Source organism: Anomaloglossus baeobatrachus, chromosome 2, assembly GCF_048569485.1.
Source record: "Anomaloglossus baeobatrachus isolate aAnoBae1 chromosome 2, aAnoBae1.hap1, whole genome shotgun sequence".
NCBI lineage: Eukaryota > Metazoa > Chordata > Amphibia > Anura > Aromobatidae > Anomaloglossus > Anomaloglossus baeobatrachus.
The window spans coordinates 148,504,274-148,517,240 of record NC_134354.1 but is presented as its reverse complement, the minus strand read 5'-3'; the positions used below and the strand labels follow the sequence as shown (position 1 = coordinate 148,517,240).

General features: G+C 45.6%; 1 protein-coding gene across 2 annotated transcripts in view; it reads right to left on the bottom strand.

Moving 5' to 3' along the window:
- Positions 1-630: 630 nt before the first annotated feature.
- MAP3K15 (mitogen-activated protein kinase kinase kinase 15) overlaps positions 631-12,967 on the bottom strand; it is a 272,744-nt gene continuing 260,407 nt past the window's right edge. For both annotated transcript variants that reach the window (XM_075335432.1, XM_075335433.1), the window contains 6 exons: positions 9,046-9,151; positions 7,670-7,877; positions 5,931-6,040; positions 5,736-5,839; positions 5,578-5,654; positions 631-3,453 (listed from right to left, as the gene is read on the bottom strand). In XM_075335432.1, coding sequence (XP_075191547.1) covers positions 3,375-3,453; positions 5,578-5,654; positions 5,736-5,839; positions 5,931-6,040; positions 7,670-7,877; positions 9,046-9,151 — 684 coding nt within the window. In that variant the 3' untranslated portion in view covers positions 631-3,374. The remainder of the gene's footprint in view (positions 3,454-5,577; positions 5,655-5,735; positions 5,840-5,930; positions 6,041-7,669; positions 7,878-9,045; positions 9,152-12,967) is intronic.

Below are 12,967 nucleotides of genomic sequence, written 5' to 3'. Positions count from 1 at the left end.
TTTTTTTTATCTCTACTGGCTAACACAGTACAAAGATATATTTTACCTCCCAACCTCCATAATTCTAAATCAACTCTCAAAAAAAACTGCCAGCACAGAGAGAGGGGCCAGGTTACACATCCTTTTACAGTATATGAAGAGAGGTAGAAAGGGGAGGAGTGAGGAAGAATGGCAGACAACTCAGGCAGATAGTACCAAAGTTATATTTACCAAGAAGAGCTGGAATCGCAGTCACACAGCTCAGTACTGCTGTATGATCTCCTCAATGCAGCTGGTACTTTTGAACATGAACTAAACCAAGAAAGAAGCAGGAATTGTTCTGTTACCGTCCATAGGAAATATAATAGCAGTTAGTCTACTTTCATTAATTCAGAGAATTAAAAAAAAAATAGATCCTGCAGAGTTGAAAACTGGTGAAAAACACAGTAAGGCCAGAGTCACACTTGTGAGAGACTCGTGCAAGTCTTGCATCACATCACCCGACATGGCCTGCAGCTCTCCGGACAGGAGCATCTCAGCTGCAAAGAAATACATGCAGCTGACCCGCTTCTGTCAGGTGTGGCCACGCCGGGTGATGTGATGTGAGACTCGCGCGAGTCTCTCACAAGTGTGACTCCAGCCTTACAGCCAGAAATTGTTATTCCTCATGTACACACGTGACAACTGAGCAACATAGACTCAGAGTTACTTTGCCCCTATAGGGAGGACGCACCTGTAGCCTTTGGTCGGATGCTGTTCAGAACTCATCCAACATTATACAATTGCAGCAACACTGCTTTATCTTTATCTCATTGTTTTCCTGAAACGTATTCCTAGAATATGTTCATAGACCTCTTTATAGAAAAATGTATGTTCGTCATTACATGTAATAGGGGTTTGTGGATTGCTCGCCATCTTTTTATTATTATTTTTTAGAAGTCATGATGGAATTCAAGCCACACTCAGAGCTGGCAGAGAGTACAGAAAAAAAATATCCTCAGTTTGCACCAAGTGCCTTTGCAGAGCCGTATTTTACAGCCTATGAGGGTGTTGATGCAGGGCAGGAGACCCGCAGTTGGGCCGGGCATTGTGGGCTGTGAATAAGGAATAATATTTTATTATCACTGACCTTTATACGGCACCATTTATTAATTTGAAAAAAGTGCCATATGTTAGACAGGCGCACATCTGTCTCACCTTTGGACCAACCAAGGACATTAGATAACGGGTAGCTGTCTGTCGAATTGTTGTTGGGCCCCCGCCCCTGACTTCCCCTTACACAGGAACACTTAGCTCAAATCATCTTCCAGCAGCTTAGAGGATTGGGCAGCTTGATTCCAATCTCCAGACCTCATCTCCGCTGACACATTATAGCGGGAGGACCCACACACATTAGATAAATGGCCGATTCATATTTTGGGTGTCTAGACTAGGGGCTACAATTAAGAAAGGACCCTGATATAGCGGACTGCCACCCAGGCAAAACCTCTGACATCTGTGAAAAAAAGGCAAAATTGTATGTTTCCTTCCACAATTTTAATTCTCTCACCCTTTGGATTTTAATCTTCTATTTTAACTATTTCAGTGATTATTATTTTAAGATTATATGTGATGGCCAACAACAGACTATGGTCTACCAAGACAGTGATCGGTGATATTGGATTTTTTTTTTGTCTGCTGGAATAAAGTATATGATATGAACTGATTACTACTCGCTTTGCGCTCGTCCTGTTCATTTACACCTTTTTTTTAATGGATCAGCCTGTTTAGTCTAATTTAGTGTCGATGGGATCCTTCACACAATTGGTTGGCTGCATTCTTGATGATCCTGATCTTTGCTCTCTAGATGTAATTGCTTTATTAAAAGGTACAGTATTATGGCACTACAAGTCCCAGAATGACCATATACTCAATGTTTCTTGTTTTTACATTTACTTCCACTTGCAAGTGCACAATACTAAGAAAATGATTTGAAATGTAAGCATTTAAGAAACAAAGTGACAGAAGGGTAATAAAACCTTGTGACTGCATCGCTCTAAATGTAAAGTGGCTTAGTGCAGCGCTTTCCGATCGCCTTGCAAATTTGGTTCCTGGTTTCTACAAAGAAAACTATACCCCAAAAAATCCCAGGCATCTGTGGTGGGGGATCTCATGTCCAAGCTCCTCAACCACTTAGTTGTCTTCTGGAATACACAATCATTGCCATTTAGGATGAATATTCTGAACAGCAGCATCAGACATTGTGATCAGGATGGATAAAGCTTGGTAACAGTGACATGATCAGGAGCACACATGAATACGGACTGATAAATGTTTATGAAGAAGCCAGCATAAATCCTATGTATCTCCCTGGGGAGGAAACAGCAGAATGTGTTACATTATAATCTGCACCGGTTACATTTTCCTATACAAATGAATGCAGTGTGTAATAGAGGCACAAAAACCTAAACGGTCTGAGTCCTGATTCAGATATCAGTGATTTTTCTTGTACGCAAAAAATGGTCCTTGCTTCATCAGTGTTTGGTAAGTGTGTCAGCTTTTAATATTAGTGTAATGTCAGTGATTTTTTCACACATGACAAGAAAAAGTAAACTACAAAGCGTCTCCTATTCATTGCAGGATTAATCATGGACAGCACAGTTTTGTCTTCCATGTGCTATGCATGATTTTCAGACTCATAGACTGGTATGGGTAATTTTCATCTATGATTTGGATTCAAAACAAACATGTCTCCATTGACTTGTTTTCAATTTATACCTGTAAAATTAAATATATTTTAGTGGGATTTTATGTGATATCCTACACTAAGTAGCAAGTATATGTGAAGTGTAAAAGAAATAATACGTAGTTTTCTAAATACTGAAAAAATATAAATCTGAAAATTATGTTCATTTGTATTCAGCCCCCTATAGTCCAATACCCCTAAATAAATTGTCTCAAGAAATCACCTACTTAGTAAATTGAGTCCCCCTGTGTGTCATTTATTGTCAGTATAACTACAGCTGTTCTGTGAAGGGCTCAGAGATTTGTTTGAGACCATTAGGGAGCAAACAGCATCATGAAAAGCAAGGAACACACCAGACAGGTCAGGGATAAAGTTGTGCAGAATATGTGTATATATAATATATATGACCCCTGATGCTCTTCACTTGCTACATTGCTGCAGTATATCAGACTTCTCAACGATCAGGCTCTTTGAGACAAAATGCCCAACTCTCTGCACACTAGTTACAGTACATCAGTTTTAAAACCTCTACGTAGAAGAAATAACATACACCTAGGAGGTATTGCCTATACAACCATATACAAAAGATAAATAATTTAGGAGTAGGAATGTTTTTCTATATGTTACACTTTACATTCTGTTTTTCTACAGGTCAGAAATATTTATACTGTCAATTATCCACTCCAAGGATTTTCTTAGGCTTCCGGTGTTTGGTGATAGCTTTCCAGATCCTGCAGAGAGGTCCACCCCTGGGATACAGAGAAAGACAGAGTATATTACTACAATCAATCATCATACCAACAGTCCCTAGTAACTCTAAAATCCATAGTAAAGGTAAAGTATTCGTTAAAAAAGACTTGTTTGGCATACTTTTTTTACATGTTGGAACTGCTGCTGTTCTAGATCTGATGTTTTTCTTTTGTTCCTACTTCTCTGTTCCTGATATATGCTGCCTCTTCCTTGTATACAAATCTAGTCTTTCTGGTAAAATAGGAGTGGTCTTCACGCCTCAGCTCTTTTTTGGTCTTGAGGATGACACTCAGTTGACTAAAGCTGGGTTCACACTAAGCGACAGCGACAACGACGTCGCTGTTATGTCACCATTTTCGGTGACGTAACAGCGACCTTGTAAGTCGCTGTTATGATCGCTGCTTAGCTGTCAAACACAGCAGAAGCAGCGATCATAACGTCGCTGTGCTACATGTGCAGAGAGCAGGGAGCCGCGCTTAGCGCTGGCTCCTTGCTCTCCTAGGTACAGTACACATCGGGTTAATTAACCCGATGTGTGCTGCAGCTACATGTCAAAGTGCAGAGAGCAGGGAGCCGCGCTTAGCGCTGGCTCCTTGCTCTCCTAGGTACAGTACACATCAGGTTAATTACCCGATGTGTGCTGCAGCTACATGTCACAGTGCAGAGAGCAGGGAGCCGCGCGCACTGCTTAGCGCTGGCTCCCTGCTCTCCTTGCTACAGTATACATCGGGTTAATTACCCGATGCGTACTGCAGCCACATGTGCACAGAGCAGGAGCCGGCGCTGGCAGCAAGAGCGGAGGCTGGTAACGAAGATAAATATCGGGTAACCAGGGAAAGGTCTTCCCTTGGTTACCCGATGTTTACGCTGGTTACAGCTTACCGCAGCTGTCAGACGCCGGCTCCTGCTCCCTGCTCGCTTCATTTCGTCGCTCTCTCGCTGTCACACACAGCGATGTGTGTGTCACAGCGGGAGAGTGACGACCAAAAAATGAAGCTGGACATTCAGCAACGACCGGCGACCTCACAGCAGGGGCCAGGTCGTTGCCGGATGTCACACACAGCGACAGCGACGGGACGTCGCTGCAACGTCACAGAAAATGGTGACGTAGCAGCGACGTCGTTGTCGCTGTGTGTGACACCAGCTTAAGACTAGTTTCACACTTGCGTTGTGCGGCATCTGTCGCATTGCGTTGTGTGATGGATGTAACGTATGCGTTGCATATAGTGGCACAACTGATGCGACGGATCCTGCAAAACAACGGAATCCGTTGTAGCTTTTTTTTCAGCAATTTACTCAACTGAGCATGCGCAGTTGCGTAAAGACGGATCCGTCACAGGAATCCATCAAATGACGGATTCCGACGGATTCCACCACCATAGGCTTCCATTATAAAAATGACGGACGCCGATGGAATCCAGCACATTGCGGTTTTTTTACGCTCTGGGAAGCGCAGAAAAACGCTTCATGCTGCGTTCTTTCCGCCCGGCGGATGCAAGGCAGCGTCGGCCGCCGGATACAACCCAAGGCCATCCGTCGCAATGCGTCATCAATACATGTCAATGGGAAACAGTGCATATCCGTTAACGGATTGCGCTGTATCCCAAAGCGGCGGATTGCAACGGCTGCCAAACAACGCAAGTGTGAAAGTACCCTAACAAGACTATTTGTATATATTGAAGACAGGGCTATATCTCAGGAACAGAGACATGCAGGAACAAAAGGAAAACAACAACATATTGAACAGAACAGTACATGCATCATGTAAAAAAAGCAAACTGCACATTTGTGGCAAGTGACATGTCATTGTTAAATTGTAATTTTGTTTCTTTTGGCCCGGTTGATTAGTACACTTTTTATGTGACCTCTCCAAAAGAGTAACAATGACTTTTTCAGGATCCAAACTCAATCTAATTTTTGTCCTGACAACGTAATGAAGTATCCAGTGCCGATAGTTTTTCTATATGGCTCGCTGGGTGTGTGGATAGCACAGAAGGACCTTTTACTCTGGATTTGCCCTTAAGGCCCCTATGCCTGTCCATGTGAAGCACACAGTCCAACTCCCAAAATGCCATTTTTACCCCACATCTGATTTTATCCAACACACATTTGCAGTGTCATACCGGAGTTTTAAGTTTTGCAGATCCTCTTTGGTGACTTCATGCAGAACGTCATAGAGGGTATAATCTTCCCCAACAAACTGGCAAGTAAATATATATGAATCAGTCAAACTTTAAAACGAAGGAGGCAAAAATAATGTGTGATAAGGTCTAACCAGTACCTGGTCCACCACCTCCTCTGCAGCGCCCTGCTGTCGCAGCCAGTCCATCAGCTCCTGGTCTCTATTAATGCCTATGGACACATAGGATGCAGATCTGGGAACATCTAAGAAAAAAAAGGAAAAAAGCAACTACAAGAATCTGTAGTTAAAAAAATCTATGGATAGAAATCAAGAAATGTGTGGAGGAATAATTACCCATGCTAGATTTGATCTGAAGGAGATGCAAGTCGTGGCTTCTTTGTTCCAGGCATTGTTTTAAAAGAAACTGATATTCTTTTTCCTTTAGAACGAGCTCCTCCAATAATCTATGACCAAATACACAAAACAAAAAAATAAGGCAACCGAGCAAAATGTTCCTATATAAAAATAAAGTACCATATACTGTACAATCCTCACTTCTATAAAGGCTAGACTCGCCTGCTCATAGCCTCCATTTTATCACAACTATTCCTCTCTAAGGAATGCCACCAATTTAGTAGCGTAATGGTGGTAGATTTCTGTAGGACATCAGAGTGAACATGTGACACATTACAATGACTGTCACTATTTCAGGGACCCCTGTGTGAGCCCCGTTATCTCCTACAGCACTGAAGTGCCTATTTGACATACCAAGTCAATGACCAGACAGACAAATGTTTGCCAGGGCTATCAATTCATTTTTTATGCTCATTTCAGAAACAAGTAAAAATAAAGTCTTTATGACTTAATATAACAGCAGACTGTCGGATAGTGATAGGAAGTATATGAGATTTGCATACTTCCGGTATCGTACCGACTAGACTCATTTGCCTATTCTCAATTCACCTTTACTGATAGAAACCACACATGCCTAATCGGCACATGGCCGCTAATTGCACACTGTCACGATTCAGCAGTCACATAATCTGGACAACCCCTTATAATACTTAAGGCCCCCATACACATTAGAAAGCTGTCGGCTGACTGCTACTTCTCCTGACTTCCCCATATACAATGCATGGCACTCTCGTCTTCTCTATGAGAGATGCTAAAACACTAGTTACAGAACAGAACAAAAGAATGGGGCTGTTGAAATTCTTATAGCTGAATGCTTCTTTCCCCCGACAATCTGTGGAGGAACAGTTGGTAGGCCCCATACACATTAGATGGTCAGCCAATCCTGCCCAAATCCCCAGGTCCAGACAACATTTATCTTTAAAGCCCGCTTTACACGCTGCAATGTATCTTACAATGTGTCGGCGGGGTCACGTCGTAAGTGACGCACATCCGGCATTGTAAGGTACATTGCAGTGTGTGACAGGTACGTGCGATTGCGATTGAACGGTAAAACGTTCATCGCATACACATCGTAGCTTTCTCTAGAATTGCACGTCAGATTGTTGATCGTACCCGGGGTAGCACACATTGCAGTGTGTGACACCCCGGGAACAATGAACAGATCTTACCTGCGTCCTGCGGCTCCCGGCCCACAATGCGGAAGGAAGGAGGTGGGCGGGATGTTACGTCCCGCTCAGCTCCACCCCTCCTCTTCTATTGGCCGGCTGCCACGTGACGTCGATGTGACGCCGAACGTCCCTCCCACTCCAGGAAGTGGACGTTCGCAGCCCACATACAGGTCGTATGGAAGGTAAGTATGTGTGACGGGGGTTAATCGTTTGTGCGGCACGTTCAACAAATTGAACGTGCCACACATACGATGGGGGCGTTGCAAATCGCATACGATATCGTATGCGAAATTGCAACATGTAAAGCAGGCTTTAAGCTTCATTCTTGTGAATTTGGGAGATGTTTCCAACCCTTTTTTTTCTTTCGCCAAAAATCAGAAATGCCTCCTATCACAAAGTGGAAGTGTTTTACTATGTGATCCTCCTTCCTTTTGTTAAGATTACTTCCTGTGTTCGAGAAAAAACAATACAATGGATAGAAGCAGTGATCTGAACACAATGTCCAGCTACCTGTTGGTCTCTTGTTTCAATTTCCCAAGCTGTAGGTTTAGCTGATGACCCTGTGTCTCATGTGAAACCACTGAGCTAAGCGTGCTGACACCGGAAGTGATGACGACCTCTTCAGAGCTATTCTGCTGCACTCGCTGGTAGTCTTCATCTTCCACCTCTTTGTCCACTCCTTCACTTTCTGACGCAGGCCCCAGGTGTGTCCGGAGCTCTGTGCAGCACAAGGAAAGAAGACCAGATGGCAGCTATGTACTCGGCTCTACAAAGCAACAACTCCGCCATCTAACCATCACAGTAATTCAGACATTTCCATGTATTGTCTTACTGTCGCTTGTAAAATGACAGTTGGAAATGTATAGGTTTATATAGGAAAGCATTGTTCAGCATAGCTTATGAATTTCACAGCGCTTTACACATATCATCATCGTCTAAATTCCCTAACAATATATCTTTGGAGTCAATAGTGGTCAGATTATTGGAACCCCACAACTGTTACACGGCAGGGGTGCTAAACTGAATTTTGAAAATACCAACAGGAGATGGATTCAGCCCCTGTCCTCTTCTGATAGCCCCACCAACCGGATCCCCAGTAACCAGGAAGGGATGGGCAGAGATACAGCAATATATATTGTATGTGATTTTATATAGATTATTTGATAATGAATCAAATAAATAAAATAGAGAATAATAAAGGGATTGACCGGTCTAGTGGTGAAAGTCTGCAGTCACTCTACATGACTCCTGGCTTGTGAATTCTTACAGCATGTGCACCGCACACTGTTAGGATACTCAGTTGTCGACAGCGAGAGCAAGCAGTCACGTAACCATCAGTGTGCAATTTGCATACTTTTGGCCACATTATGATTAATGAGCAAGGCCGTGCATGGATAATCGGCACATGACCACATGTATGCAAATCGCATACTTGCAGTCACATGACCACCTGCAACACCGAAGAATCCTGACAGTGCACAGTGCGCGCACTGTGAGGAATCAGAAGTCTGCAATCACACAGAATGAGTGCAGACTTTAACCACAAGACTGGACAAACCTTTTAACATTAATATATCATATCCATATTAAATGGATACGCATATTTCAATTGAATAATGTTATCTCGCTGCCACATGTCGCTCTGTCCCACTCTTCTGGATGGAGCGCCTAGCTCACTGTTTCTTGATTCCTGACTGCTTAGGATGTCAACCATGGAACATTAAGTGTGATCACAGCACAGGCAATGAGTACAGCCATGATTGTTCAGTAAGGCAGCCCCGGCTAAATGATTGGAACCAAGGCTGGGATCAAGCATGTGTTTAAAACGTTACGTACTGTACGCTTCAATTCAAGAAAAGAAAAAAAGTGAGGTCTCAGCCACATACCAGGAATAAGGATAGTCACCGCTGCCTGCACTGCACGTCGAATAATATTATCCATAGCGAACATCCAATGAGGTCGGATTAGGTGATTCCTTAGGACTTTGTTAACCTGAGTATATTGGATATGTCACTTGCAAATGAAGAACACAAGCTAAACACAACATGTTATCACTAAATGTGCTTTTCATCCTGACATATTCCAGAATCCAGTAAAGAAGGGAATTTTGTTTACTTACCGTAAATTCCTTTTCTTCTAGCTCCAATTGGGAGACCCAGACAATTGGGTGTATAGCTATTGCCTCTGGAGGCCACACAAAGTATTACACTTAAAAGTGTAAGGCCCCTCCCCTTCTGGCTATACACCCCCAGTGGGATCACTGGCTCACCAGTTTTAGTGCCAAAGCAAGAAGGAGGAAAGCCAATAACTGGTTTAAAGACCAATTCAATCCGAGGAAACATCGGAGAACTGAACCATACCACATGAACAACATGTGTACCCGAAAAAACAGAAAAACCCCGAGAAAACAGGGCGGGTGCTGGGTCTCCCAATTGGAGCTAGAAGAAAAGGAATTTACGGTAAGTAAACAAAATTCCCTTCTTCTTTGTCGCTCCATTGGGAGACCCAGACAATTGGGATGTCCAAAAGCAATCCCAGGGTGGGTAAAAGAATACCTCATGATAGGGCCGTCAAACGGCCCTCTCCTACAGGTGGCCAACCGCCGCCTGAATGACTTATCTACCTAGGCTGGCGTCTGCCGAAGCGTAGGTATGCATCTGATAATGCTTGGTAAAAGTAAGTAGACTCGACCAGGTGGGTGCCTGACACACCTGCTGAGCCGTAGCCTGGTGCCGTAATGCCCAGGATGCACCCACGGCTCTGGTAGAATGGGCCTTCGGCCTTGAGAGAACCAGAAGCCCAGTAGAACTGTAGGTTTCAAGAATTGGTTCCTCGAGCCCCCGAGCAAGGGTGGATCTGGAAGCTTGCGACTGTTTACGCCGACCAGCGACAAGGACAAAGAGTGCATCCGGGTGGCGCAGGAGCGCCATGCGGGAAGTAGAACCTGAGTGCTCTCACCAGAACCAACAGATGCAAATCTTTCTGAAATTGATGGACTGGACGAGGACACAAAGAAGGTGAGGTGATATCCTGATTGATATGAAAATGGGATACCACCTTAGGGAGAAATTCCGGAACCGGACGCAGAACTACCCTGTCCTGGTGAAGGACCAGGAAGGGAGTTTGTATGAGAGCGTTGCTAGCTCGGAAACTCTCCTAAGAGACGAGACCGTTACTAGAAGGCCACTTCCCGTGAAAAACGGGAAGGGAGACATCCTTCAAAGGCTCGAAAGGCGGCATCTGGAGAGCAATTAGAACCTTGTTCAGATCTCAGGGCTCTAACGGCCGCTTGTACGGAGTGCTGAGAAGACAAACTCCCCGTAGGAACGTGCGTACCTGAGGAAGTCGTCGTTTCTGAAAAAATACAGATAGCGCTGAGACTTGTCCCTAAAGGGAACTGAGCGACAACCCATTTTCCTACCTAGATTGCAGGAAGGAAGGAAACATAGACGATGCAACCGGCCAGGGAGAAACACCCTGCGCCGAGCACCGAGATAAGAACATCTTCCACGTCCTGTGGTCAATCTTGGCGGACGTTGGTATGCTAGCCTGTCTCATGGTGGCAACCACGTCCTGAGGTAATCCTGACGACACTAGGTTCCAGGACTCAATGCCACACCATCCGGTTGAGGGCCGTAGAATTCAAATGGAAGAATGGCCCTTGAGACAGCCAGTCTGATTGGTCTGGTAGTGCCCCCGGTTAGCCTACCGTGAGGCACCACAGAACCGAGTACCACAACATCCTCGGCCAATTTGTAGCGACGAGGATGGCGCGGCCGCAGTCGGTCTTGATCTAGCGCAGTACTCTGGGCAACAATGCCAGAGGTGGCACCTAAGGTAGCTGGAACTGCGACCAATGCTGAACTAAGGCGTTTGCCGCCAGAGCTCGATGATTGTGAAACCGTGCCATGAAGCTGGCACATTGTTGTTGTGCCGTGACGCCATTAGATCGACGTCCGGCCTCTGTCAGCGGCGCCAGATCTCCTGAAACCCGTCCGGGTGAGGAGACCATACTCTTTCGGCCACACCTCAGCGACTTAGGAAGTCAGCTTCCTAGTTTCCACACTTGGGATGTGAATTGTGGATATGGTGGATGCCGCGTCTTCCACCCACATCAGAATCTGCCGGACTTCCTGGAAGGCTTGCCGGTTGCGCGTTCTTCCTTGGTGGTTGATGTATGCCACCGCTGTGGAGCTGTCCGACTGAAGTCGGATATGCTTGCTTTCCAGCCGCTGTTGGAAGGATTGTAGGGCAAGATACACTGCTCTGTGTTCAAGAACATTGATCTGAAGAGTGGACTCTTGCTGAGTCCACGTACCCTGAGCGCTGTAGTGGAGAAAAACTGCTCCCCACCCTGATAGATTCGCGTCTGTCGTAACTATCGCCCAGGACGGGGATAGGAAGGACCTTCTTTTTGACCAAGAGGTGAGAAGAAGCCACCACCGTAGAGATTCCTTGGCCGCCTGAGAAAGAACGACGACTCTGTTGAGGGACGTCGACTCCTCGTCCCATTGGCGGAGAATGTCCCATTGTAGTGGACGCAGTAAAACTGCGCGAAAGGAACTGCCTCCATTGCTACCATCTTACGTAGGAAGTGCATGAGGCGTCTCAATGTGTGCGACTGGTTCTTAAAGAAGAGCTTGCAGCCCGTAGTGAATGCTGTTTGTCTAGCGGCAGCTTCACTATCGCTGAGAGAGTAAGAAACTCTATGCCTAGATATGTTATCGATAGGGTCGGGGTCGGATCTGACTTTAAAAAGTTGATGATCCACCCAAAACTCTAGAGAGTCTCCAGCGCAACGTTCGGGCAGTGTTGGCATGTTTCCTAAGAGAGTGCCTTGACAAGTAGATCGTCTAAATACGGGACCACAGAGTGACCCTGAGAGTGCAGGACTGTGACTACTGCTGCCCTGACCTTGGCGAAGACCAGTTGGACTGTCGCTAGCCGGAAGGTAGAGCTACGAACAGAGGGTGTTCGTCTCCTATAACGAAGCGTAGAAACGCTAGTGCTCTGGATCAATCGGCACGTGTGGATAAGCATCCTTGATGCCTAATGATGCTAGGAAATATCCTTGGGACCTTGAGGCGATGACATGGCGGAGGGATTCCATCCGGAACCGCCTGGTGTCCACGAGCTTGCTGAGCATTTTTAGATCCAGAACGGGACGGAACGGCCCGTTGTTATAGGTATCGCAAAGAATTTGGGGTAAAAACCGTGACCTTGTTCCTGAAGAGGAACGGGGGTCATCACTCTTTCTGCCTATAGAGTGCACCCTGTTTGCAGAAGAGCAGCGGCCCGGCCGGGAGGTGGAGAAATTCTGAAGAATCGAGTTGGAGGACGAGAAGTGAGCTCTATCCTGTACCCGTGAGACAGAATGTCTCACACTCAATGGTCATTGACCTATGGCAGCTAAATATCGCCAAGGCGGGAGAGCCTGCTACCGACCGAGGCCGCAAGTCATGAGGAAGCCGCCTTGGAAGCGGGTTTTCAGACTGTCGCTTTTTTGGGCGAGACTGAGCCCGCTAAGAATCTTAGCTCCTCTGATCCTTTTGAGTCCACATTGGACGAGGAAAAATGGGACCTGCCCGAGCCTCGAAAAGGCCGAAAACCCCGACTGCCTCTTGCTCTGTTGGGGTTTGTTGTGTCCGGGCTGAGGAAAGGATGAATCCTTACCCCTGGACTGTTTGATGGTTACATCCAACGCTCACCAAACAGTCGGTCAGCAGAAAAAGGCAACTGGTTAGGCAACCTTTTTTGGAAGCAGAATCTGCCTTCCATTCACTTAACGAGCAGACCAGGCTCTGCTTA